General features: G+C 49.7%; 1 protein-coding gene and 1 long non-coding RNA gene across 9 annotated transcripts in view; one reads left to right on the forward strand and one right to left on the reverse strand.

Annotated features, from left to right (window-relative positions):
- The window catches only part of HIPK2 (homeodomain interacting protein kinase 2), a 124074-nt gene extending 105789 nt beyond the window's left edge, over window positions 1-18285 (reverse strand). For 5 of the 8 annotated variants that reach the window (XR_014943901.1, XM_085541243.1, XM_085541218.1 and 2 more), the window contains exon 1: window positions 18059-18285. Coding sequence is in view for 4 of the 8 variants with exons in the window: in XM_085541243.1 (XP_085397369.1) it covers window positions 18059-18077 (19 nt within the window). In the remaining 4 variants the exon portion in view is untranslated. Of the gene's footprint in view, window positions 1-16434; window positions 17029-18058 lie in introns of those variants that run through there. The other 3 variants (XM_085541228.1, XM_015867273.3, XM_085541253.1) reach the window with 2 other exon arrangements.
- LOC146762440 (uncharacterized) lies at window positions 9825-10376 on the forward strand. The gene is made up of 2 exons (XR_014943903.1): window positions 9825-9927; window positions 10111-10376. It is a non-coding gene; the product is annotated as an uncharacterized LOC146762440 (long non-coding RNA).
- Window positions 18286-26283: the final 7998 nt, after the last annotated feature.

The raw sequence follows: 26283 nt of genomic DNA on the forward strand, positions 1-26283 counted from the left end.
AACTCAGCGTCTTCTTTCTCATTTTTTTTCCCCTCTCTTTGTTTTTTTTCCCCTACCAAATTCAGAATCAGAGGGTTTCCCCTCAGTATTTCTCATTTATTCCTTGAACATTAGAGGCATTAGTCAGCAAACTCCTGCTATTTCTTCAGCGAGCCCCTGACACTTGCAGACTGACTAATCCCACCCTCTCCACACTTTGGCTCCAGTTACATCTGTTTTTCTCCCATGAAGAATGGAACTCCACATTACAGGTATGGTAGTGACTCCAAGGCAAACTCCTACTGCCCCACAGCCCAACAACGTTTGTTGCACACAACTCAAGAGCCAGGCAGGAGGTCACATTGGGGCCTATGTTCAGGTCACTTCTTCGCTTAGAGTAGTAGCATCCATAATCAGGGAGCAGTTGTTGCCTAAAGCACAGGAATGTGGAGGATATCATGAGTGAAGATCCAAGTGTCCTGGGACATCTGTTGGCAGCCCAGCATGAGTCACTTTGCCTCCAGGTGCCTTTCCTTCCCATGATGGAGATCCTCTATCCTTGCTGAGGTAGATGATGCCTCAGCACATGCACAGTCTTGGTTTGGCTGCTGAGGCACAAAGACACGATGAATAAAAATACATCTTCTCGTGACTCAAGGCCACCTCATTAGAGCACGACAGAAGGCTCCTGATACCCAGGCAGGCTTGCAAAAGGTGTCCACCCACAGACACCCTCACAGGCGACCTCATATGTAACTAAGGCTCATGTAAGCACATCCACACACCTGCCCACACTATGGGTTTGTTGCATCCACCTTTCCTGGTGATGCTAACAGCACACAGACCATTCTCCCCCAGCTAGGTCCAACACCCAAACAGAGCCCTCAAGGCTAAATCATGACCTCAGGCTACAACAGGCACTAAGTCCCACCCCAGCAAGAAGGACATACAACCAGAGCACAGCACATCAGTAAGAACAGGTCAGAAGGCTTGCCAACTTGATAGCACACAAATTTGTTCTCTACATGACCCCCAGCACCCACCTCACTTCCCCTGGTACCTTGGTGCCCATTCTAGGAGGGTCTTCTGCATCGCCATGTAAGGAGGTAACAAAACAAATCGCTGGCTCCAGTGCCACACTCCCTCCTGGCAGATCTGTTTCTCTCTTCTTAACTGTTTCCACGTGCCTGACTGTTTTATAATCCCCACTGAGCAGTCCTTTAACTCCTTCCTCACTGAGCCCTTCCACACTTCCTGGCCTGCACTCTCCTAAAAGGCAGAAAAAGTCCTTTAGGAGAGCTAAGGAGCACAGAAAGCATGGGAGGGGGGCCTGAATCAAAGAAGGAACAACAGAATCAAATTGGACGTACAAAAGAACCAGCACATTACTCATATCCCCAGCCTTCGTTTACGCAGACAACTGAGTCTTCTATTAAGATATTTTTTTCTTTTTCCTATGGACATTTATGTACAGTAGAGGCTTACTTATTGCTAATCTCGCTTATTCATACCACGAGGTGATACGTTTCTGCTGGTAACACAGTTTTAAATGACACAGCAGCTCATTCTTTGAGATCTGAACTGAAAGCACTTTCTTAGATCATAAGCAAATATGAGTAGATGGCTTCACACCCAGTGCCACCACCACCCCGATTCAGGCATATTGCAAAATCCAAGCAGAACTGAGTGCTGGTTTTGCCTTGCAGTTGAAAGGATCTTGGACATCTCAGCAGGGGCTGCATGGAGAAGCTCAAGCAGAGGGATACAGGACTTTGAAATTGCTCTGAAGTGAACCAGTGAGAGGTACACATGCTGTTGGTGTGTTAAAGGCTGTGTATCGTACATCTCTGTTGTGTGTGTGCACAGCGCTAAGTGTAGATTACAAGGAGAGGGAGATACTTGGCCTGAGACATGAGCAAGCCCACGGGACATGGCTGCCCACAATAACCACAATATCCTACAGGTTGCTCTGCACCAAGTTATGCTGGTAACGCAGTGTGGGGTGGGACGAGTGAAGTGATTCCACAGCTTTGGATTTCACAACCCTGATGACGTGCAAAGTGATGTCACAGAGAACTCCAGCGCATACTGTGCTCTTCTGAGAAAACTAATGAGGAAGTTGGGGAGGAAAAAAAAAAAAAGGCACAGCTGTTATACGTCCCCTTCCAGGTGGGAACGAGACACCTGCAGCTGGTTTCTGCTCTTCTCTCAAAGCCCATAGCTGCTTTTTCCAGAGTCTTGAGGATACCCCTGACAGCTAATGCTCAAAAGTTTGCCAAGGTATCTTTTTCCCTGACAAAATGAGCTATTCTGTCACACAAGGCTGGGCTGCAGGGCTTTTAAAAATGGTTCTGCTGATGTTCAAAGGGAGCAACTTGCTGTGCAGAGGAGTGGTAGAGTTAATAGTAGTAGGATCAGCGCAGGCTCCTACCCTGCCATCTGCCTTCAGCTCAGCCAGGCCTTCTGCTGAACAGCCAACACGGGCTGGGGCCACAGGAGTGAGAAGCAACTCAGTGACATGAAAGACTGCCTGGGTTAGCTGATTAAGAATAAGATTCAGAGCGCAGGAATCCTGTACAGTGCTGATACTGACTCAGCCTGGGGATTTCATGGGGATATTTAAGCCCTTTTTTTCCAATGAAGTCTTTTATTTGGAGCAGGTGGGCGTTTGCATGCCTGCCTAAACCAGCCCCAGGAACCAATGATCCTAGAAACAGGGGTCATTTCTGAAATTGCTACGCTTTCTTCTTCAGTCACCCCCTGGTAGAAAGTAGTGATAAATAATATTTAACTGCCTCATTCCCCTGACACGTTCAACTCCCTCCCACTTATAAAAGTACATGGAAAACACAGAAAAGCCCACTAGGAATGCAGAAGCATCATCCTCTCACAACTGTGGGTCACTGATCCCCCTCTGCTCATTTTGAGTATTTCTCCTTTCAAGCACTGACCATGGCCAGCTACAGGCTGCTCTTGCACCTCCGGTCTGACAGCTGCCTCAAGAGCTTTTCCACTTTTTTCCTTCTTCTCTTAAATAATAGAAAAGGCATTTAAAGCTTGCAGATTGCCTCAAAGTAGCAAATTGTTGACCCTTCTCCACAGCCTTGCTTGCCAGTGCAACCATGAAAAGGGGGGACTCAATCCCCTTGGGGGACAGTTGGGGCAAATTGGCTTTGTAGACCCAAAACAAAATGCTGAGATCCTCTCTGACATTGTACCGCTTCATGGTGATTTGCTACAGCAGTCTAATGAACTGCTCCGGTTAACTTCCAAACCTAGACCCAGCCATCAACCTTCTTCCTGAAGACAGCCAGGTGAAGAAGTGGAAGATTACAGGTGTGGCCGAGGAAAGGAAATTAAAGGAATGGAGAACTCCCTCCCCCACAAACAGGATGGGAAAAAAAAAAAAGACAGGGGAGCAAAAAGCCTGGACCCAATAATGAAAAACAATAGCTCGTCATTTATTTTCATATCCCCTTGCTAATGCCGGAATAATGCTAACAGTGGAATTTTTATGGCATGCATGTCATGCCTGCAAATACCAAGTGAATTACTTCTCAGCAAGGCTATGGGCTATGGCACTGAGCAGCACATTCATTACAAGTGATTGGATGATGAACAACAGTTCCCAAATTCCTCCTTCACAATGCTACTTGCATTAGTTGTAATTTAGTGAGAGAGAAAGAGAGAGAGAAAGAGAAAGTTTTGGCTCAAACCACTGAAATAATACTGCCTGCTGCTGCTTCCCACTGGGTCTTGTATTAACTCACACCACTGCCACTATCTCCACCTCCTCCTTCTCCTGCACTTCCTTCAGCTCCTCCCTTTTCACGCCCATCCTAAGGTGCTAAGAGCGGTGTCATGAAACCCATCAGCATAGCAAGAGAGGGTGACAGGAAACCCCAGCTTCGGTGATCACTAGCAGAGTGCATTCTTGTTGGCTGAAAGGCAGAAGAGGACACAAAACTGTCCCTCACCTCCACAGATGGTAATGAGCTAAGGGAGATGTCCTCCTTTCTCAGGTGGGTTTGTACCCCCTCCCATATTCAGGGCAGAAGCAAACACGTACTCCCACTTCTTTGCCCCAAGGGCCCGGGAGCACAAAGAGAGGCAGGAGCACCCTGCATTTTTCTGTGCTGGAAAGAGCCCAACTAGCCAGCATTGCCTCCCTCTCCTGCAGCAACCTCGCCACACAGCCCTACCCTATCACTTGACAGGACATTTATCCATCAGATGACCCTATACTTAGGTTCACCCCTGAAACATGACCCAGCATGTGGGGTCTCACTAGCTGGGCCAGCAGAAAGCTGAGAGGTCTGATCTGAGCAGCTAACCTACTATTAAGAGACTACAAACATCATCACTGCTCTCCTGGTGCAGATACCCACTTCAGCGCTCCCCTGTGACAGCATGTAAGTGACAAGCTTCCTCTGGTTCCTACCTCATGGATACCCCAGATCCCCTTCATCCCCTCTGTGTCAAATGCAATTTAAAAGCCCCATAGCCCTGGCCACGTTTTGTGATGCTTTGAAGAAACAAATCCAAATTAAACTTACATGTTTCTAAAACTAAGGTACAGGCAGGGGAAGGCAAAATGCCCTTAGGATTGGAACCACATGTATTTGTGCAAATGAGAGCTAGGATTTACAGTCACCCAGGCTCCAGTATGTTCTACACTCCTAGCTGTGGTTTAGAAACAATCTGTTTTCTTGTAAAGGCTGACTAACACCAACCATCCAGCATGCTGGCCGAAGCCCTATGACCTGAACATGGTAGGAAGGTTGGCAGGATGGGGCTACCCCCAGGCAGTGGGGCCACCCCCATAGCTAACTGGCCTTCAGGAGGTGAGCCTACTGTCCTGGGGTGAAGCAACAAGGGTGATCTGCTGCCCAGCACAAGCCAAGCGCACTTGCTCAGGGACTGAACTATAGGGTGAACATATGTAACCAGATGGATGATGGCCAGCTGGCTCGCAGGCAGCATTAACCTGTTTTTTTTCCAGTTTGGGTATCCAGGGGAAAACCACAGAGGTCTGAATCGCTAGCCACAATTAATCACACCAAGAGTTTAAAAGCGGACCAAGTCCGATGCTTGTGCTGGGACAAGAAGCTCTGCTGGGGTCTCCTGTGTAGCCACCTGGGCCTGTCCTCCTTGTACGCTGTCATGGCTCACACAGGGTGAAACTCGGCCCCACAGCCCGCCAGCATCCCCGTGTGACACTGAAGGTCCACATAAGCCTCCAAATCGGAGCTTACACAGGGCTTAAGCATAGCTCAGCCAGCAACACGGGGCTTGGTTTCCTCTGCTGCTAGCTTGCCACCTATGACCCCAAAATGGGAAAACCTCTCACCACAGACCAGCCCCAAGCAGAGTAAGAGTACCTGCTCTTCCCTGCATCCCCAGAGAGCATAACGGGCACCATCAGGAGATCCTGCTGCTCCCTGTGCCTGGTTTAATGGAATCCCTCCCAATATCTGCCTTTTTAGCAAACATTTCACGGTAACCATGGAGTGTTTTCACCACATGAGCGCGCCTGCACTCCCACTCCTCCACATACCCACTGCCCCGCAGGGCGAGAGGCCGGCATCAGAGGATTCTACTCCTGTGGAAAGCCAGCATGCTCTCAGCACGTGGCTCACTGCATCCTCAGCCCTGAAGGTCTCTGGTGGGCTGGTAACCTTCAGCCAAGCGTGACTGAACATGACAGGGCTGTGGTAGAAGGGAGGAGGCAAACGGGCAGAAGCTGGTGAGGACAGAAAGGAGAAGACAAAAAACAAAAGGGAGGGAAAGCCCAAGCTCTCTTGCGAGTCCTACAGCAATGCAGAGTGAGATAGGAGAACCAACCGCAGCTGCAACGCATTTGGGAAAACTTCTCATTTGTTGATGGCTGCTGCAGAAAAATAATGAAACCCAAATGAAAATCTATGACCTGCAACTTGTTCCAGTGATGCCAAATGACATAAACATGTTCCTAACTTACCCTCAGTGTGGCCACAAACATCTGCTTTATTGCACCCGCTATCAAAAGCATGAGGCATCCCCACCTGAAGTTCTGCCCTGCCGTGTCGCTCACCCACATCGCACCTTCTTCTTCCCCACCTTATTTCCTACAGGGAGGGGGTTTTGGCAGGAGACATGGTGTCTGTTTGCGACAGAGCTTCGCAAGAGAAAGAAGATGTCTCCTTTCAGGAAAGCTTCCTCTTCCTGAAACCCCTTTAGTCCCTCCTGGCTGAGAGGAAGCGCAGGACTGCTAATGACTCAAGTGCTCCCCTGGAAAGCAGTGACGATTTTGGAGGAGCACCAAAGAACTCCGAAGCCAATCCCAGCCCTAAAGAAAGGAACTCCGGGGTAGCACAGGTTCACTTTAAGCAAAACGAGGGCTCAGACACCTACCTGCAGGGATACTGAAACAGATACAGCTTCTTGACTGAGGTGATCCCACCTACATCAGATACTTTATGAGTGGTATGCTCAATACATCTAAATGGGTACAGAATCCCTAGGAGATACTGTGTTGCATACCAATGCCAGCTACATTGTAAGAGCACAACGAGACTGAAATAACTGAGGATGCAGCGGGACAGAACAGAGAAGTGCCAGCAGAGCTGGAGAGAGACCCACCAGGCAGTTCAGCAGGGACACCAAAAGCTGATGCTAGGAGAGCTGTGCATAAAATGCCAGGCATGACGCTGTTCTGTGTCAAGATGGAGATGAGCTGGTGGATGTGGATTAAAGATCCTCTCCAGCCAAAATAGCTCGGTGATCATTTTATTTTCTTCCCCCCTCCAGCTTGGATTTCTAGTAACTTTTCTTCAGCCTGGAATAGTCACATTGCTTCAAAAATCTTTCCCTGCCTTTTACAGGCAGAGTGGCAGTGTCCCCTCCTGAACACTCTGTGATTTACAGCCTTCCACACTCACAAATGCTACACAGCCCCTTATGCACAGACTGCAGACAGCACTCCTGCTAACACATACGCAGCCACGGCATTGCTTTACAGAAACATCCTGCATTCACCTTGTATATATTTCCTCCTGTACAGGCTGAGACAGCTCACAAGCACATAGAAGGGCCTAATTTATATACTTATAATAAATCTGCCTTCTTTATTCCTTGCAGAAGGAAGACTTCAGTAGACAAAGAGGGGGACAGCCACACCAACCATGTGTCTGCAGTCCTACACATGCCTGCAAACAAGGGAAGCATCCCACATGTGCATACATACACGTCTATCCTTGCATTCTCACACAAATGGTATCTACAGTCCCTTCCAACCTGTGTGTGCTTTCAGACAGCACAGGCATTGGGAAGCTGCACTTTCATTATCCAGGTGCTCACAGCCTCAGATAAGGAATGAGAAAATGACACTGTAAGAAAAGTATTGTCACCGCCAATGGGGTTTGCCTGTGTCTGTGTCTCACATGTCCTAGTCAGGCAGTGCAGCTATTTTAAATGGGGTTTGCAACGTGTTTCTTATCCCTGCCTGCTAAATACATCCACGCTCTGATGTTGAGAGCACACAGAGGGGGAGTTTGATGGGAAGGCAGGTTTCTGGTGGAGCCAGTGGTAGCGCCAGAAGAGATGAAGGAATTTTACTCATGACTAAATGTGATCCCCACTTGCTTTGCAGGCACATGCCCTGAGGGAACTATTATGTCTCGTGTTTCTCCATGGAGCCCCAAAACAGGCTGCAGCCAGGAATTATCCCTCTTTAAATCCAGGTTCAGAGAAGAGGCTGCAATCTCCCTTCTCTCTGCAGAGGTCCTCGGTGTGGCCCCCACTGCCCCACTCATATGAGTTCTGCCTGCAGCAGCCAGTTCCCTGCAGGACAACGCTATCAGCCTGCTCAGAAACAGGGCTAGCACACAGCACTGGAGCCTGTCATTATGTGAGCTGTGCATGGGAAGCACACCAAACCAGTCCTCTGTGGTCTGTGCTGGCTTCCAGTATGCTTCCATGAAGGTGACCTAACTATTAACTCCTGTTGAGCTGTTCTGTGCTCGTGCATTTTATAACTTTAACCCCTGACAGCATTAAAGTGCCCGAGTGCCTCACTCAATTCATCCCACTTGCCAACATCTTCTGAGCCTGGCTTCACTGATCTGGACTGAAAACTGTTCACTCAGTGTGGCCACAAAGCCCATCAGCAGCCTGCCAGAAGCCAGAGAGCTTCTGTGTGCTTCTCTTCTGCTGACCCAGGGCACGTCTTGCCTCAAGGCACCAAATCGCCCTCGCGGAAACAACCTCATTATGTACTCACCTACCCCACTGCATGGCTAAAGCGAGCCAATATGTTACATATTACTTGTTTTTTTCCACTGACAGCTAACACTCAGTGACCTTCCAGCAGGCTGGTGGGACAGCTGAAGGAGAACACTAGAATGATGCTGTTTATCTGGGTCTCAGCAGCACTGATGGCATCAGGCTGAGGCAGTCATACCTTATCCTGCCCTGCTGAGGTCCCTAGCCTACAATTCTCCCTGCAGCAGCAGAGAGCCCAAAAGCAGGATCAGAAAACTTTGTGCCATTGTTCATGTGCTCGATAGCACCACAACAAATTTGCCATGTTAGAGCAGACCCTACAATGGGTATTTTCAAGGCTAGCAATAGCTACTTTACTCCCCAGAAATGTCATCTTGAGAGGAAGATTAAAGATTGTGTGCACACAGAGCTATGAGCATATCTACAAGGGTTTTCTCGGCAATTTTAGCTCCAGCCTCTAAAAGTCAATCATCTAAATAGGAAAGCAAGGAGAGTGGCTAGAAATTACCTCTATTTAGAAGCAAAACAGAGACCTCCTGAAAATCCACGCCAAACTCTCTGGAATCTGTCAACAGTAAATGCTGCCTAGGAGGACAAAATACAACCCCATGCATTCAACTAGAAGTCCTTCACCTCCAGCCTCATACTTTACACTGACAGCCATTCTACCAGCATAAGCATGGAGCAACACAGATGTGTCCTACTGCAGTCAGCTCCTCTTGGAGAAAGCACCCAACGCAGAGCCCCAAGACCCTCCAGTGCAGCTCTTACACAAACTCCACTGTAAAATCCCAATCCTTGGTCAATCATATGGCCTGATTTTTGGGTAGAGCTGTGCGGAGCCAGGAGTTGGACTCAATGATCCTCACAGGTCCCTTCCAACTTGGGATATTCTATGGTTCTAAAGGCGAGGCTCAGCCCGCCTCTGCCACCACCAGGCTCAGGGCAGGCTGGAGCTTCTTCCAATGGCCACACTTCGCTGATACACTTTTGTGTACCTCTCCCTATTCTCTCCATGGCAGACACAGAAGATTTGACCACCTGTTGCACCCTTTCATAAATACAGGTTGTGAGATCTCTGGGGCAACACTCCACTCATCCATCTTCTGGAAAACGTGCAGCACAAAGATCTCTGGCCTGGGATTCCGACTGGCAGCGGATATAAATAATTGGAAATTAAAAGAAAAGTGAAGTTGCACCAGGGAACTGTTGCGCTTCTAAGTTTTTTTTTCCAGTCTAGATGACTCTCAGGGGACATGGGAGAGCTACCGCTGCGATAAACAAAATAAATCTCAGCCTACCAGGTTTACATGGAAACCATCAAAAATATGTGTCCGTATTGTTCTGACCTCAACATTTGCTTTATTTTTTTTAGCTTTCCTCTAACCTTTAAAAGGCATGTAAGATAAACAAAGAAGTAACTGGGCAGACAACATCCTCGGATGAGATGTAGGAATATAATCAAGCCTTCAGACACATGCACACAAACACCATAATTTATCTCTTCCTCCTCCTGTTTGATATTATCCTCTGTTCTAGTATCATAATCTGTTGCTATGGAAACAGCTATGATGTCACCACGAGAGGTTTATGGATGCCTCGAACAGGAAGGAAAGGTACATGGCGATGGGAGAGGAAAAAAAACCACCTACAAACAGCTGCCGAGCAGAAGACGTTCCAGGAATGGCAAGTATTAAAAGGGGAAAGACGAATACATCGATGGCAGTGATGCTACCACAGACAAAAGCAGAATATAAACGGTGTTATAAAAATAAAGAACGCTTACCAATTTTGCCTATGAGTAAAAATATTCTGGGGAAGCTATAGGAGGTTCCCGAAAAACTAAACTTGCTCTGAAATGTTCTACAGGTTTGCAAGGACTGGCTGTTTTCTGAGCCTTGCTGCTAGAGTCCGGGCCTCCATCATCTGCTGTAAAGTTCCCCCCAGAAGCATGAGCCTAACACTCCGACCCAGCAGCTCATAGCCAGGGAGCTGCTGGCCTCCTGCCACTCCATGTGCCTTTATGATCTTCGACTGGGAGAAAAACCATGTCTTCAAGCAAAAATAAACAGCAAGGTGCTGAATCCACTGGATCATATCCAGTAGCAAATAAACGCCCTAACTCCAAACTATAAGCAAGAAAGAGCTTTTCTTGTTCTCTTCACCCAAGAGAAAAAAACCACCATAATCTTCCAGACTCACTGCTGAACACCCTGATAAACCTGGGCTGCTAGCGGAGAAAACAGCACAGCGGGCCTTATAGGCTCACAGCACACCCTGCCTTAGAACCACATGCATTGTGCAGGGCACAACACTGGTGCAGCTGTCACACACTGATGGCTCTGCTTCCATGTTTGCAGCTGTTTCACTCACCTGGACTGATGGTGAGAGGGCAAGTATGGGGACAGGGGGTGCGACAGCCACACATGCCCCTAAAGCCATCGTGTGCCCACGCCTGCCTGCAGGAGGATGCAGCATACAGGGTCTGCCAGGGAGGAGGAGTCAGGATGGCAGATCACATTCTTCCCACATAGCTGCCGTCATCAGGGAAAGGGCAGTGGCAATGAGGGAGGAGACCACAAGAATCTCAGATCAATGAAAAGTATGGATATTTCAACTCATCTCTTCCAGATCAGAATTTCCCCAGCATGGAGAGCAGCATGAGTTCTTCTGGGAATGCTACAGCATCATTTTGCCTCTGGCCTCAGCTCTAACAGAGGAATCCCTCGCCTCTCCTTGCTGCCTAAGAGCATTAGGGTATTGGTAGTACCTCCCACCCTTGCCTGCCTTCCCTCCAATGGACGCTAGAGACAATCCTAGGGAACAGACCTGGAAGGGACCAAAGTCACTAAGAGCAGCTGCAAAACCAGCCCAAGCAGGAGAACCTTAAATGATTCACAGAACTTTCTGTTCCTGACAGCCTTGGCTATGACAGCCTCAAACCCTACACTTTGCAGGAATCATCTCTCCTGTTAGTCACTTGCCATCACCTTTCTCCCCCACCTGTCTCTCTCATCCTCCTCTGTCTTGTCCCTTGACCTACTTCTCCTTCTTCCCCTCCCTTCAGCCCATCCTCCTCTTCCCCAGATGAAACCTGGTAAAAACCGCTTAGGAAATCCCATGCATTGTGTTTTCCTTTGTCCACACAATCCATACTGCCTGCATTATCCACTCTCCTGTACCTGTATCTACATAGAATGTAAATTCTTTAGGGTGGGAACTGTCTATCACACGTTAACATCATACCTGGCACAATAAGGTCCTGCTTTGCTTTTCTCCTGCACTGGTGCTACAACAGCAAAAATAATTGTTACCACTTTAAAAGCACCGTAGGATGGTAAGACAAGAGAAGTGAAAGAAACGTCAAGGGTTTGGTGTTGGTTTTGTTGTTTGTTTTTTTCTTGCTTCTATATTTGGGGAGCAGGATTTTTGTTTTGTTTTGTTTTTAATGAAACAATGTCTCTTCTTCTCAGCCTTCCATTTGGGACAGCAAAGTGGAAAACAAAGCTGATCTTGGGGAAGAAACAGAATGTGCTTTTTTTAAATTGGAAGGTGACACCGAGCAGGAAGGGACTGCAAAGTCAGTGCAATCAGATTAGAACTCAAAACAGTCCTGACAGATTGGGAAGGACAGGATGGAATTCTAACAGGACAGCTAGCTCCACACATGCAGCATAGGAAACAGCTCACCAGGCATCAGTCCTCTAGACAGGAGCTGAAGCCATGGCACATCTCAAGCTAAACACAGATGAACGATGCTGCGGTGCATGAGGCAAAGCAAACAGGAGCACTGTCAGTAAGGCACAAGAGGCAATACTGCTTGCTCCATGTAACCATGGGGAAAGCACTAGGATCCAGCAGAGCTGTTCAGAAGAGGTGTGGGCCTGCTGGAAGGAACACAGGGAGCCTGAACGGCCAGAGCTCCACCAAACAAGGTACAAAAGAGATAGCTGAAGGACAGGTCTGAAAACTAATTAGCCCAAGGAACACAAAACCGAGGAGGGACACGGCAAAGAAAAAGGAATAGACTTTTCCACAGCCATTGTTGATAGAGCAAGGAATCATAGCAAGGAAAACACAGCTGAGTTACAGGGAAGAACAAAACTTGACGCTGACAATCACAGCCAGGGGCAGTGATTGCCCAGGCAGGCTGCAGACCCTCCGTACATGGGGATGAGCACATCAGGAACAAGCTGGCAAGCATATCTGGCACAGTAGTACATCCTGCTTTGAAGGAGAAGGAACAACTTATTTTAAGTCTTTGCTGCATCCACTTACTACGATTTTGGTGAGAGCTAAGTTTCTCAGGCACTTCAGCATAGCTCACAGAGTAAGATAAACCTGACAGCCTTTAGAACTGAAGGAGACATCAGACTGCAGGCTACCTCAACGTAACACTCTTGTTCCAGGTCTTGCCAGTGCCTTCAAGGTTTAAAGGTTATAATGGATAGGGAACACAGCTGCCCTTCCAAGTTCCCCAAGTTTCTCCAGCAAATCTCATTGCCTTGTGGGGTGACCCTTCCCTCCTGCCACAGTAGCAACTGCAAGTGATTGTCCTCATTTCATCCTACCAGAGACAGATGTCAGTGCAGGCACTGGAAGGCAAGTAAAACCAGAAACAAGGCATGAATAACAAGTGAGCTCCTGCAGCAAGTCCAACCAAACATCCCACCAGGAGAAAAACAAGGGAGCAACCTCTACTTCCCTCACCCAGCATAGCTCCCAGCTTGCTGCAGAACACAACTCAGATAACGTAAAACACACAAAGCTCCATTGGCCACACTGCCTGTCTATGCTGCTCCTTGATGAGCCCAGGGCACTTGTCTGCTGCTGGCCATTTCGAATCCCTACTGTAAATAAGTAAAAGATGCCATTCTTTGGCATGCTGTTGGTGGTTTGACTGGACAGCTACCCTTTACATAGTACTTTGAACACATATGGCACTGCATATACACACAGTATTACATTAAGTAAATACATTCTAGTGTCATGGCTTCTAGATTCTCCTAAGTACTCTGATATAGCACCAGACTGAGAAGACTGGGCCTGCTCAGTTACAAGATGGCAAGTCTTATGAGAGCAATTTCTGCTGCAGAAATGACCCTACTCAAAAAGCGATCCAAATGCAACAGTACCCCCAAATATTTGTCCTCGTGCTTTCCAAAGGAAGGATATCAGCTCCTGATGTGGCCAGATGAAGGACACAGGTACATACTGTGCCACTGTGCTGTAAGCAGGTGGAAACAGCAACATGCTTCAACTCCCCCCGCATTGTAAACTGCAAAATACCCTCTCTGAGATGAAATTATCCCCTAGGCTTGTTTCCAAAACAAAAACTGAACTCTGTACTGCTAGTACCATAAGTTTCAAAGGAGAAGGCCTCATGTTAAACACCCAAGTCCACATTAGGGCATGTAAACAGGCAAAGAGAAAACTTTTTCTCCAAACAGTGTTTAATTCTTGTTTTCCACTAGTTAACCTCCCACAAGTCATAAGAAAAACAGCATATAAACAGTATTTCACATTCAGAGGGCAGAGATTTCCTAGTAAGGGTGAGGAAACAGCCTCATTTTTATAAATGGACTGATTAAGCTATAGAGGCCATGAGTCAGAAAAGTACTTAAGCATGTGGTCGGTTTTAAAGACATAAACAATTCTAATGAAGTCAGCAGCACCACCTGTGAGCTTAAGTTTAGGCACAGACCTTAAAATATCTTCCTAAATTGGGAACAGAGAGGAAAAGGGTGGAACTTGCAAAAAATACCCAGCCTCACCTCCCATCCGTCTTGTCCTCTTTGGACACAGTGATGGGGACACCACAATACCTGCCAGCCCACCACCATCTTTCCGAAGTCTCTTTCTCAGCTGTCCCACCCAGAGGTTTGCACTATACCAATGGCATGGTCCCATGCCAGTGTCCAGTGTCTCATCCCAGCTCCAGCATGACGTGCTGTTGACTTCACTGTGTGGCATGACCGCACTTAATACCATCACCAAGACCCTTTGCATGGTGACCACCGCTGGGACAGAGACTGACCCCTGCTCCCAGGTCACTGACTCCTCTACCCTTTGGCTTCCCAGAACTCTCCTCCTGAAGGAGCATCCACCTACTTTTACAAGCCATTGCTGGGATGTGACCAAAACTTAAGCTCATTCCATCAGCCAACTAAATACTTTGCCTGACTGCAAGCAAATGGCCTAACTTCCAATGGGTGACAGGAGCTCAAACCTGGGACAGGCACCAAGGAGGGCTCCAGAGTCCACACACGCAGGGTGCATGGCCAGCTTCTATCCAGCCTGCTCATTACCTGCCAGCATGAACCTGTGCTGCTCTGGGTATGAGGGCTACAGCAAGTGACTGCCATCAGCTCCCTTCGCCCCAGAGCCTTGCACATCAGCGTGCCCCTGCTCACAGCCATTTCCGCTTCCGAAAATAAAACAGCATTTTTCACCGTTATATCTAAAAAACATTTAATCACTAGACGCTGCAGCACGATAAGATTAATTATAACTGGAGGGGGCTTCCTGTTATCCTGAGCTAATAAAAACTTACGCTTTTGGTCCCAGCGCTGATTTAGCTCAAGTTATGGTTATTGCTCCATAAACAGGAAGCGCCTCCGAGTTATCATCCCAGCACACAACCTCTGGGGTAAGGACCTCTCCTTGGTGTCACTGGTGCCGCCCAGCTGACGAGGAAGCTCTGTGCATTTTCACAAGATGTGATGACCCATGAGCGGGGTTTGACTATTCTGGAGCCTCGATGCAAAGCAGGATCTGAGCCTTGACATGCTGAGGTCAGGGCTCCAGGCCTCCAAAACCCAGCAAGGAGCTGTGCACAGGCAGCTTCCTTCTGCACGCAGCTCCCGCAGTGGCACCAGTGGCGAGGTGCAATTTACAAATATTACAGATATTAATTCCATAAGCCGCCCACATATAAAACTACCGACGCTGCTGCTAAAAATACACTGCAAGTTGCAACGAAGTTGTCAGGAATGAGAAGCAAAGCAAAAAGGAACTAAACCCAAACAGAGGTAGTCACTGTTTTGCAAATAAAGGTTAAGGCACACAAACACCACTCAAAGACCTGGTTCTGAAGGGTGTCAGAAGACCAGGGCAAAGCGGCTGCAAGAGTAGCTCGAGGTTCACCTGCCTGGGCCAGCTGCTTCCCTTCAAAGCCACAGTCCCAGCATCCAGCCCCAGTGTGCTGACCCGGCCCCTGAGCAGGGGTTGTGTGGCATCACACCCACCAAGGCCTGTGCTCCAGCCCCGTGCATGTCCCCATACGGCTCACAACCCAAATCCAGGTCACACACACTGCGCAGCGGTGTTCCTTCTGTTGTATTTTACTGGGGAGGTTTTTATGTCTTTCATTTTAGTGCTTGTCTCTGCAATGCTTGGAAAAGATGGAATGAGAAAAGCAGGCAGGAGAGAACATGAAAACCTCTGAATTCCTTGAGAAGAATGGCTAAAGCACGGTGAGGGAGGAGGATTTCAGAACAGATATTTATTTATTCATCATGCCTCGCCTGTTAATATCAGGTGGGGCTCCATTCTCCTTCCCAAGCTGGCACTTAAGACGGCAGCTCAGTGCACACACACCACGCTCATCCAAACACCATAAGCTGCCGGAGATCTGCGTGTGCTCTGATACACTCCCCCAAAGTTCCAATGAAACCGTTTCACAAGGCCTCCCAGGTGTCACCTTTCCTCCAGGGGCACGTTTTTTTATAGAAGAGCCCACGCTTTGCAGCCTGCAAGTCACAGACCTGCACGCCCCTGCCCTCCTGGCACCCCATAGAGCTCCCTGCAGCCCAGGCACGATGGCAGCACAGCCATCCGCCGCAGCGCTGACCCTCACGCTCAGCTCAGCAGTATAAGAGTGGCCAATACTCCAACACAGGGATGCAGGCAGATGGCAGGAGGATGGCGGCCCTCGGCTCCTTCCAAGGAGGAAATTACATCCCCTGCGATAAGTAAGTTTTTATCTATGCGCTGTGATATTTCAGGGAATTGTAAGGACCTCTCACGGCAAGCAGGAGAGGAGTCACAGCCATTAACCCCTCCTCCGCCTCCCTCTCAGCTATCCAGAAACAATTTAACCCACGAGCACACTGCAACATGAAAACACATAAAGCAATCCCCACCAACCCCCACGCTATTTCCCGGCTCTTGTGGCTGGGGATATCCACCTACTTCAGGCCTCCAGACGTGCCGCGGACCCTCTAGGATTTTCTGCAGCAGTTCCAAGGGATTCGTTTTCACAGGTTGCCGTTCAGGGCATCATTCCTTTTTTTCCCCATCTATTCTCCTTTTCCAGCCAGGCCACAGCCGAAGTTGGGATGCTCGGAGGCACCGCTAAACTTCCCGCTGCGGTGCGGCACTGCTAACTGCGGGGGGACGCGGCCTCCGCTCCCCTCTCGTCCCCGGCCCGGGGGCCGTGAGGCCACGGGGACTGACAGGGCGCCGTGAGGCCGCAGCCCCGGCCGCAGTCTCCAGCTCATGCCCCTGCCCCGGGAGAGCGGAGCCGCCGCCCCCCGGCTGGACGCAGCCCGGCGCGGAGCGAAGTTCACGCAAATCGCCGCATAATCCCACCGGAGCGGAGGGGGGAGGAGGGAGGGAGAGGCTGGGGACGGGAATAGCAGCGCGCAGGGAGACGTAGGACGGCTGCCCAGGGGCCGCCCCGGGGGCACAGGCCCGGCCCGGCAGGTACGCGCCGGGGCGGGGACGGGCGGCGGAGGGACGGGCGGCGGAGGGGCGGCCGCAGGTTCCCCGGGCACCCGCCGCCGCTGGAGGCGGCCCGGGCTCAGGAGGGCTGATGGGGCCCGAGGCCGCTGGGCGGCGCGGCCGGCAGAGGGCGCCGCGGGCGGGCGGGCCCCGACCGGCACCCCGGGACGCCACCAATACCAACACCGGCCCCGGCCCGCCGCCGCCGCCGCGCAGGGCCCCGCCGCGCCCCCCGGCGGCGCCGAGCTCCGGCAGCCGGGTCGCCGGCAGCGGGGAGGGAGGAGAGGGGAGGGGAGGGCCGGCGCCCTCGCCGCGCTGCCTAAATCGCTCCCCTTTGTCTCCCGCGGGGTCCCGGCCCCGTGCGGGGCTGGCCGGCAGAGCGACTGCGAGCCGGTAACTTTACACGGCCCGCCGGACGCCGCAGCCCCGAGTCGATTTTCTCGTCAGATAAGTTTGCCCGACCCCGGAGCGCAGCCGAAGAGCTGCCCCCGCGTCCCCAGCCCGGCACCGACCGGCCTCGAGAAGCCCGTCGGCACGGTGCCCTCCGCTTTATGTAACGCTGCCCGGCGCCGGGCAGGGAAAACGCACGGCGAGGGGATTTAAATCAGTCCTACACACACACACACATATATACGTGTTTCGAACAGCCGCCCCACAATAGGCACCACGGCACCCGCAGGAACTAAGTTGGGGCACTCGGGTCCCCCCGCTGACAGCGCCCTGCCCGGGGCACCCCGCGCCCCAAACAGGGGGCAACTCTCGGAGGGAACGAGGGAGGAAGGGAGAGAAGCGGAGCCGGAGCCGCGCCGGGGCACGGCACAAGGCACACAGCACACGGTACAAGGCATACAGCACACGGTACAAGGCATACAGCACACGGCAGGCACAGGGCGAGCTCCGGCCGCCTCATTGTTCTGCGCGGCACCGGCACCGACTTCACCCACCGCCCCCCACCGTGGGCCGGGCGCCCGGGACCGCCGGGCTCGGGAGGGAGGGGGGGCCGCGCCTCGCTCCGCTCCCCGCCGGGTGCAGCCTGCCCGCAGCCCGCCGGGCAATGCGGGGACCCCGATCCCGCGGGGCTTGGAGCACTTACCTTCGTACATGGGGGCCATCGGTGCAAGGACGCCTGTTATTCATGGCAACGCCGCCACGAACGACGCGAGATCGCAGCCCCCCAAACTCAACACACATCTGCCATCTTGAGCGGGTGTCTCTCGGAGGAGGCGAAGCTGCCGCCTGCCTTCTGCATCGCTGCCCGCCTCAGCGCGGGGGGAGCCGGGCACATCCAGCCCCGCTCGCTGCCGGCCCTCCGACGCGGCCGGGGCGGGCGAGCGGGCGGGGGGCGGCGGCGCCGGGCCGGGCCGGGCCAGGCCGGGGCGAGGCGCGGGGCCGGGCAGGGGCGGCGGGCGGCGGGGCCCCCCCGGCTCGGGACGGCGGCGCTGGGGAGAGAGGGAAGGAGGGAAGGAGAGAGGGAGGGAGGGAAGCAGGAGGGAGGGAGGGTGAGAGGGAGGGAGGGAAGGAGGGGGGCTGGCGCCGTGCCCCCGCTCTCAGCGCGGCATGGCTGCGTCTGCCGGGGCGCCTGCAAAAGTTGCACTGGGGGCGAGAGGAAGGGAGAGAGAGACGGAGGGAGAGAGAGGGAAAGGGAGACGGAGAGCAGGGAAGGAAAGGGAAAAAAAAAAAAAAAAAAAAAAGGAAAAAAAAAAAAGGAAGGGAAGGGAGTTTGCAAATAATCAAGCGCCGATGGCACTGATCGCGGCTTCCCAGAAGGAGAGGCAGCGAGCGAGAGAAACCCTCTGCTGAGATTATGTGGGATCTTGTTTAACAACACATTTCAATCAGGAGAAAAAAGGAACAGTCAACAGAAGTTGGTGAAACACTTCTGTCTTCCCCCCTCCTCTTTATAGAAAAGAGAGGAGGGAAAAGAAGGAGAAAAAAAAAGCACCTAAAAGAGGCGGCTGATTGAAGCTGTGCAATTCACTGGCTGTGGGGATCATATAATTTGAGCTCATGTTTTACAATAGCGCGGAAAATTCCTACCTCTCTCCCCCTCTCCCCAAATAAATCTTCTATTCCCTGGAGGCACTTTGCAATCTGCTTCACTGAGAAAAGTTCCAATTTGGGGCTTGTGTTTTTTTTTTTCCTACTTTAGTTTGCTGGCAGTGTAAATATTTAGCGGATGCCTTTAAAATAAACATACGTTGTTGCTTCTAGGATTTGGGTTCTGATTTTGTGGAGGTTTTTCTGCTTTTGTTTTGTTTTGTTTTAGAAAACCAACACGACAGAACCACATCAAAGAAGTGTTTACTTACTGAGACTGACAGCTGCTGCCACCCCTCCACCCCTCGTTTTTCTCCCTCTATCAGCTCTTGCTATAGGAGCACCAACCCAACCCGATGAGCATCTTTTTTTGCCTCTTCATATGAGAAAGTGGTAGGTAAAGGCCACGCTATCCAGAACCCTTTTTCATGAAGGTGGCTTTGCAGAGGAACGTGAGCCGCCAGGGAACGTGACACAAGCGGGCACACAAGGCACAGCAGCGGAGCCTCTGACAAAGGTGGGGGTAAAACCTTGGGCTGTGATCCCACACTGAGCCCCACACGGAGCCTGGGACCGAAAGCAGGGGGGATGGCCTGGCTTTGTGCCCGCTGTCACGGCTGCTCCTCAATGCGCTGCCACTCGCTGCTGCTGGGGCCAGCCCAGACCTCTCCTACTGCAGGATAGGCAGTGCCGGGTGTGCTGCTCTTTGCTTGTCACAAGGAGGAGGAGCACGGTAACTTTTATTGAGGGATTTAATGAGATTCGAGGGGTGCTCAGTGTAACAGATTGAGGTGAGCCGGGCAGAAATCTGTGCCAGTTGGCCCATAGAGCTGGATGGCTGGATGACATGACCCCTGGACTCTCGTGGGCCCTGTGTAAGGTATCATCTGCTTGCTGCATGGTTTTCCCTCTTCCTGGAATAACATGGGGGCTGCCTCACTGCCCACAATGCGTTTGAAATGGGAAAATGAAGATGTGCCAGAAGCACTGGGGTGCAGTAGGATGGCAAGTGGAGGTGCTGGGCCAGCACTGGAGGGCTGCGTACAGCAGAGGGAGCAAAGCCTGCTGTGGGCCCAGCGTGCTTCATTTGGAGGGTGATTTCCAAACCCAACACCTCCAAGTGTAGGAAAGGAATAGAGCTGTTTGCACTTGGACCGCCGGGAAGTTCAGAGCTGGAGGACGAGCAGCAGATGCAGAATTGAAACTGCTTCATGCTTCTCTTTTCCTGAGCCATGCAGACTCTCAGACTTCAGCTCTAGGCATTAGGTCAGGAACTTCCCATTTCCCTGAACCACATTTCTGGTCATTGTAATTCTGCACTTCTCTCATCTGCTGTGATTGAGGATATTTTCTGCTTTTCAAGGCCGTTGATGCTTACAGTCCCAGCCTGCCTCCTTGCCCTTGATCAGAGCAGCAACTGTGGAGCCCTATTTCAGAGCCACGGAGAAGATGTGGAAAAGTATCAGAAAGCAGCAGGGGACAAAAACATAGTGGAGGAGCAGGAGATTGAAGGAGCCACCCTCCTTTCTCATCACTGTGGTTTGCTGTGGCATAGTTTCAGGCCACATATCAGCCTCGTTTTTGTCACCTGCAAAACAGAAGCAGTGGCCCCTGCCACACAAAGATGTGCTGATGTTTTCTCTAGTCTGCCCTCTCTGTTTTACCCTAAGCTACCCTGTAGCCATTTCAGGACTCTCTTTGTGTTGCATGGCCATGGACAAGGTGCCTCCTCTCCTTGTCCTGGAAGAGGATACTGGAACAGCCAGACCTGTGTGTGATGTACTCAAACAGCTGCTCAAACAACATGGGCCATTCTACCTCTGCTAGGGCAAGGTGCTAAAATGGCATGGACTGTACAGCTGGCTCAGGACAGAAATTCCCATCTTCAGTTTCAGTAATGCCATCAGATCTACAGATGCTCATCTGTTGATAACAATAGGAAAGCCAACAGAGATGTTTTCACCACCCTTGACCATTCTGTACACATGTTTAAATGCTGAGTGAGAGCCTCCTTCAGGGGGCATTTGGGACATGTGGTTTCAAGCAGGGGGTACAATACCTTGCTGCACTTTGCCATGGCTGTGCACAGACAATGATGCACACAGGAGGTATTCTGGCTCTACCACCTTCTTTCCATTATCCCCAAACTAAGCAGCCACATGAGGACATTTTCCTCAGTCATTTAGACCTCACCTGGGTCAGACTGTTCAGAGGCTGGATGCTCCTGGCCATCCTTCTGGTGCAGGAGGGATCATTGTCGCCCATACTGTGAGCGCCTGCAACCAACAGAACATGGCATCAGAACTTCCAGTCTGCTGAGTCTTTCCCACCCCAACAGAGTATTTCTTCTCTTTGACCACTTCCCTTGGGAGAGGACAGGAGCCACTGCTGGAGAAGCACAGTTCACTGTGTCATCATTCAGTTTTTCACTTCTCCATTTAAATACATAAGCCTACCATAAACACTTGTGGCTAATGGACAAGTACACAGCGTGCTCATAAACTATCAGAGAATGCCATACACCACCCATGCAGCTCCACCAGCTATGTGCTCTGTGAGTCATGGGCAGCAGCGCCACCGAGCAAGCAGGGGACATTGGGGTGGCCTTTGCACAGGTCACCCTTTCCCATTTCCGCCCCACAAAGGCAAACCTTGGTGACCCTGGGCAAGTTGCCCTTTCCTGCAGAGAGGCATATGGTGTTTGACTAGCATGTCCTGGGGGCTGCTGGTAGTGAGCAGAGCTTCTACATGCAGCTGCAGTAAAGCCTTGGGAGTTGCTTGTTTTTCCTGGAAATGGTGATAATTTGGGATTCCTCTCCCAGTGTTTTATTTTGCTCTGTCTTTGAAGTTCATATCAATTTTGGAAGGCAGGTGAGCTTTAAAGTGGCTGATGGGCACTGTGCTGTGAGATGCACCTTTCCCTGTCTCACGCAGACACAAGGTGCCCTTTGTTCTTTCAGAACCAGAAACGCTGCAGTGGGATCCCCTCCTCTCCATCACTGCCCCTGTGATTTATTCCTCTTCCTCTTAAAGAAAAGTGAAGAAGGCTGAGAGGGTCTGTGGCATCCAGCTTTCTCAGCAAATTGTCATAGTCAAGGCACAGAATCACAAAATCATAGAATTCTAGGGGTTGGAGTGCACCTATAGAGATCACTGAGTACAACCCCCTGCTAAAGCACATTCTTTACGGCAGGTAGCACAGAAAGCATCCAGGCAGGTCTTGACTGTATCTAGAGAAGGAGAATCCACAACCTCTCTGGGCAGTCTGTTCAAATCCATTCACTGCATTTTCTTCTTCAGAAAGATTCAGCATTAAAAATATTCCAACACAAGGTTGTAACGTACATTTAAAAAAGAAAAAGTACAAGAGAAAGGCTCTAAGCACAGAGGGTGTGCAAGTCCCTGTCAGTAAGAGCCTTTAATATCTTTTTGCCTTCATGGAGGAGCTGGAAGGCATCATTTTGTTAAAGAGAATCAGGCTCCAAATCTTTCACATTAAGCAAAGCAAAATATTTTTGTAAACATCAGGGAAAGGTTTCCCAGTGAAATAGACACGGATGTTTTCTTTTTAAATGTAAATCAGTGCGGGAATGGACAGTTTAATTAAAAGGAAAATTATTAGGTAAGTGCTGAGGGAATCTACTTTATTTGCAGGGTACACTCACATATTTTTACCAGTGAGTCAATGGCAGTTTTTAATTTCTCTCCAGCTAAAACAATCGGCCCAGAGACTGGCCACTGTAATAAGGCGCTTAAAGTGGGCTGGGGATGATGGCCCTGTTGTGGCTGAAGTCTGGTGAAACTTCAGCAAGTTCAGCATTGCACCCTGATGCTGGCAGTGTGCTAAAGAGCAAGACGGATCACAGAATCACAAAAACATTAAGTTTGGAAAAGACATCTAAGATCAGATCCAACCATCAACCCCCCACCACCATGCCCCATCAGCAAGCAGCCCAGCCACTGCCCTGGGGCAGGCAGGGATCTGGGTCACCTCAGTGCTGTAACCACATCTGAGCAGTGCACTGGTGAACCTTCCTCCCCCGCAGGAGTATCACTAAAATGAATGTCCTAAAAACAATGTGGCCTCTGCATTCGAGGGGTTAAATGCAATTTCCCATCCTCTAGCTTTTGCATTTGGCTCAGGTATTGTTGGTAGAATCTTGGATCCTTTTCTTCCTATTATTAAAAAAAAAAAAGAAAAAGAAAAAAAAGAAACTTTAAAATAATAAAAAAGTGCTTATCAGATAATGAAATTCTAGCTGTGGTCAAGTCTTTCAAACAGCCAGGGCCATGATTTAATTGGAAGTAATTATAGCCTTTTCTGAAGTTTAATTTTTAGGGTATTTTTTCCCCTGACATTTGCAGTGTGGAAATTAAAAATAAAGCAATGTCAGAATCACGAGATTTCAATCTGTCTTCAGACAATAATGTGGGCTGGTGTCAGGGGTTTGTCCTTGGCAAGAAGGAGGAAAAATTCACTAAAGAAAATTCTCCTGGTGAAAATAGTTGTCTGTTTTCTGCGCTCTGAAATTCCTGAGAGATTGCTGTCTCCCAGAGCTCTCTAGAAATCCTCCTACCTCAGCTGCTGAGGGAAAGGGCACATCAGTACCTAACTCCTGAGAGCACTGCATTTGCGATGCAGACTTGGTTAATTATTCCACGGTTAAGGCTGTGTTAAGAGACAGGCTTAGCGCAAGAAAAAAAATCCCCATCCTACACAGCAAAAATGAATGTAGTCCTTATATCCTTGCTCAAAAAAGCCCTGTGTGTAGCAAAGTTATTTCCACATATTTCCCCTCTCCTAATATTGCTCCATTTAGAAAATATAGTTTTTGAAGTGATGATCTTCTACATTTTGCTCTGATTACTCTTAGTAACTCCTGGGCTTTTTTTTTTTAATGAAACCACCAGCTCATTCCATAAACCCTACCTCACACACTCCCTGCTAGTGCCTCCCAAGTGGGCGGGATAGTCCCCACCAGCTCAGCCTTTCTGATGGCTGGTGGCATCAGCAGGGCCCCAAGCGCAGCTCCATAAAATACATGCCTAAATACAGCACCATGGAAGGGCAATTCAGCCGGGCTTCAAATAATCTCTGTAGAGGTGTGCATTCATGAAGTATCTTACTGCACTCCAAGCCTCAGTGTTTCTGTATCTGAAATTTTAGACTTAATGCCCATTTTAAATCCATTCATGAGCACCGGTCAAAGGGAAAGGAAGAAATGATTTCAGGTTAAAAGGGCAACATAGAAAAAAAAAATCTCACTTGGAGCATGTTGTGATTACAACGTTGTACAGAGTGCCACAGAGGACTGGTGTGAGAGATGCTCTGTTCTGCACGGCCAGGGATGATCTTCCACATTTCAGGGACAAGTCTATATGTTTTCTATTGCTTCCAAGCCTCTGAAGATGTTCAGGAAGGTAACTGCTTTTTCCATGTTAAACCTTTTTATCCCCCTTCCCCAAATGAGCAAAGCAAGACTATCAGTGTTTCTAAGACAAGCATACATATTTAATTTCTTGAGTTCCATTCTGTCAACAGAAAACAACTTGAAAGAACAGGGAACGATTCTGAGAAGTAGAGATGGAAATGTTCTTCGCTTAGCTTCAGTTCTCAGAACACTACAGCAGCACGTTTGCTGCTTCAATACTGTGCCCTTGCTTAGCTTGGGAACATGAGTTCTGAGCCCACACGTTGATCACTGCTCTGCTTTGTGTGTTTGGTTGGGCCAAGGGTTACAGCTCATGAATGTAGGGCCTGCAATGACATGGCCCAGAGCTCGGCCAGGAGCCTCTTAGCTAGGGATAGGATACTATTGTCATATCATAGGATCACAAAACAGCTTCGGTTGGAAGGGACCTTAAAGCCAACTCACTTTCAACATCAGTGGGATCAGATTACCCAGGGTCCACCCAACCTGGCCTTGAACGCCTGCAGGGATGGGACTTACATTTATTTGAATATTTAATGTTGATCATTTGCATTACTTGCCCACATCTTAGCAAAAGCCAAACCAGCCATGAAGTCCATCACTGTTATCAATGATGTACCCACACAACTGTCTTGGTCTTGCACAGCTTGGTTAGCCACAGCCTGTGACTATGGCTTCAGAATTTGTGGAGGAGATCTCATTCTCAGACCCTGCTGCCCACCCACTCCCATGCTGAGAGAATGAAATAAGTATCTACTGCTTCTCATAACACCCAGCCACACTCATCCTTGCCACCGCATAGCAGTTCATCTAATTGAAATTAGAATATAAGTAAACTGTTTGTCGAGGAGGTTTATTAGGAAAAGCATTGCTGTGTCAGGAGCTCCCTCACTGTGAGGAATGCTGTGATGTCTCTCTTAATATTTAATGCCATTTTAATATTTCCCAGTTAGGGGCTCAGACTACAGACTAAAGACCAGGCCTGACAAAGGGGAGGGAGGGCCATTTCACAAACTGAGGTGAGGAAAGCTTCCTTGCTGATGTGCTTGGCAGCTGGGTGAACAGCAGTTCTACTGCTTCCTAAGAGACTGTGCCACCCCATGGCCCTCCATCTGCCGCTTTGCCTGAGATCTAGGCTATGGCCTGTCCTTACCCAGAATGGCACTGCAAAGCTTTGGGGCCCCATCCAGTGGCTGGGGAGCTGAGGTGCCCACGCTTCCTTTGTCGTGTCTTTGCCATTTCACTCCTTGTGGACTAAATACTCAACCACTGCTACCAACTACTGAATTTCCCTGCTAGAGCCTCAGTGCCTGTGCTGCACCCTGGGTCTATTCCCAGCAGTGGTGTCCAGCTCAGGCTGCTCCTCACTGTTGAGGTCTTTTCACAGAGCCTTTTGAAACAGCTGCAAAACAAACTATTTTTTTCAAACATCACTAGGCAGTTTAAGAATAATTACATGAACTTTATAATCAGCCAAGCCAGAACTGACATCCACCTGGCCTGCACGTAGCATTTGTGAGTAATTGTACATAAAGGGCAGGTACTTTCAAACTTAGTGCACAAACAGCTACGGGAGGAGGGCCCTATTATAAATAAAATTTCCTTAGTTGTCACTTTGCTGTCTCTGATGTCCCACGCATTCAAATGCTGAGACTGATTCATTTAATCTTACTCTAAACCAGCAAGCAACAGAGGCAGTTTCCTGACAGTTGCTTAAAAAAAAACACATATCTGAGCTCTCTTAAACTGTGTTCCCTTGTATTATATTTAGACATCGTGATTAGAGAAGCTGCCACACTATGCTTTCACTCGAAGGAAGAATCTAAGGCTGGAAGCAGTGGGAAGCAGT

The sequence above is a fragment of the Coturnix japonica genome, chromosome 1 (assembly GCF_054131305.1).
Source record: "Coturnix japonica strain WE chromosome 1, WE-NBRP24, whole genome shotgun sequence".
NCBI classification, from domain to species: domain Eukaryota; kingdom Metazoa; phylum Chordata; class Aves; order Galliformes; family Phasianidae; genus Coturnix; species Coturnix japonica.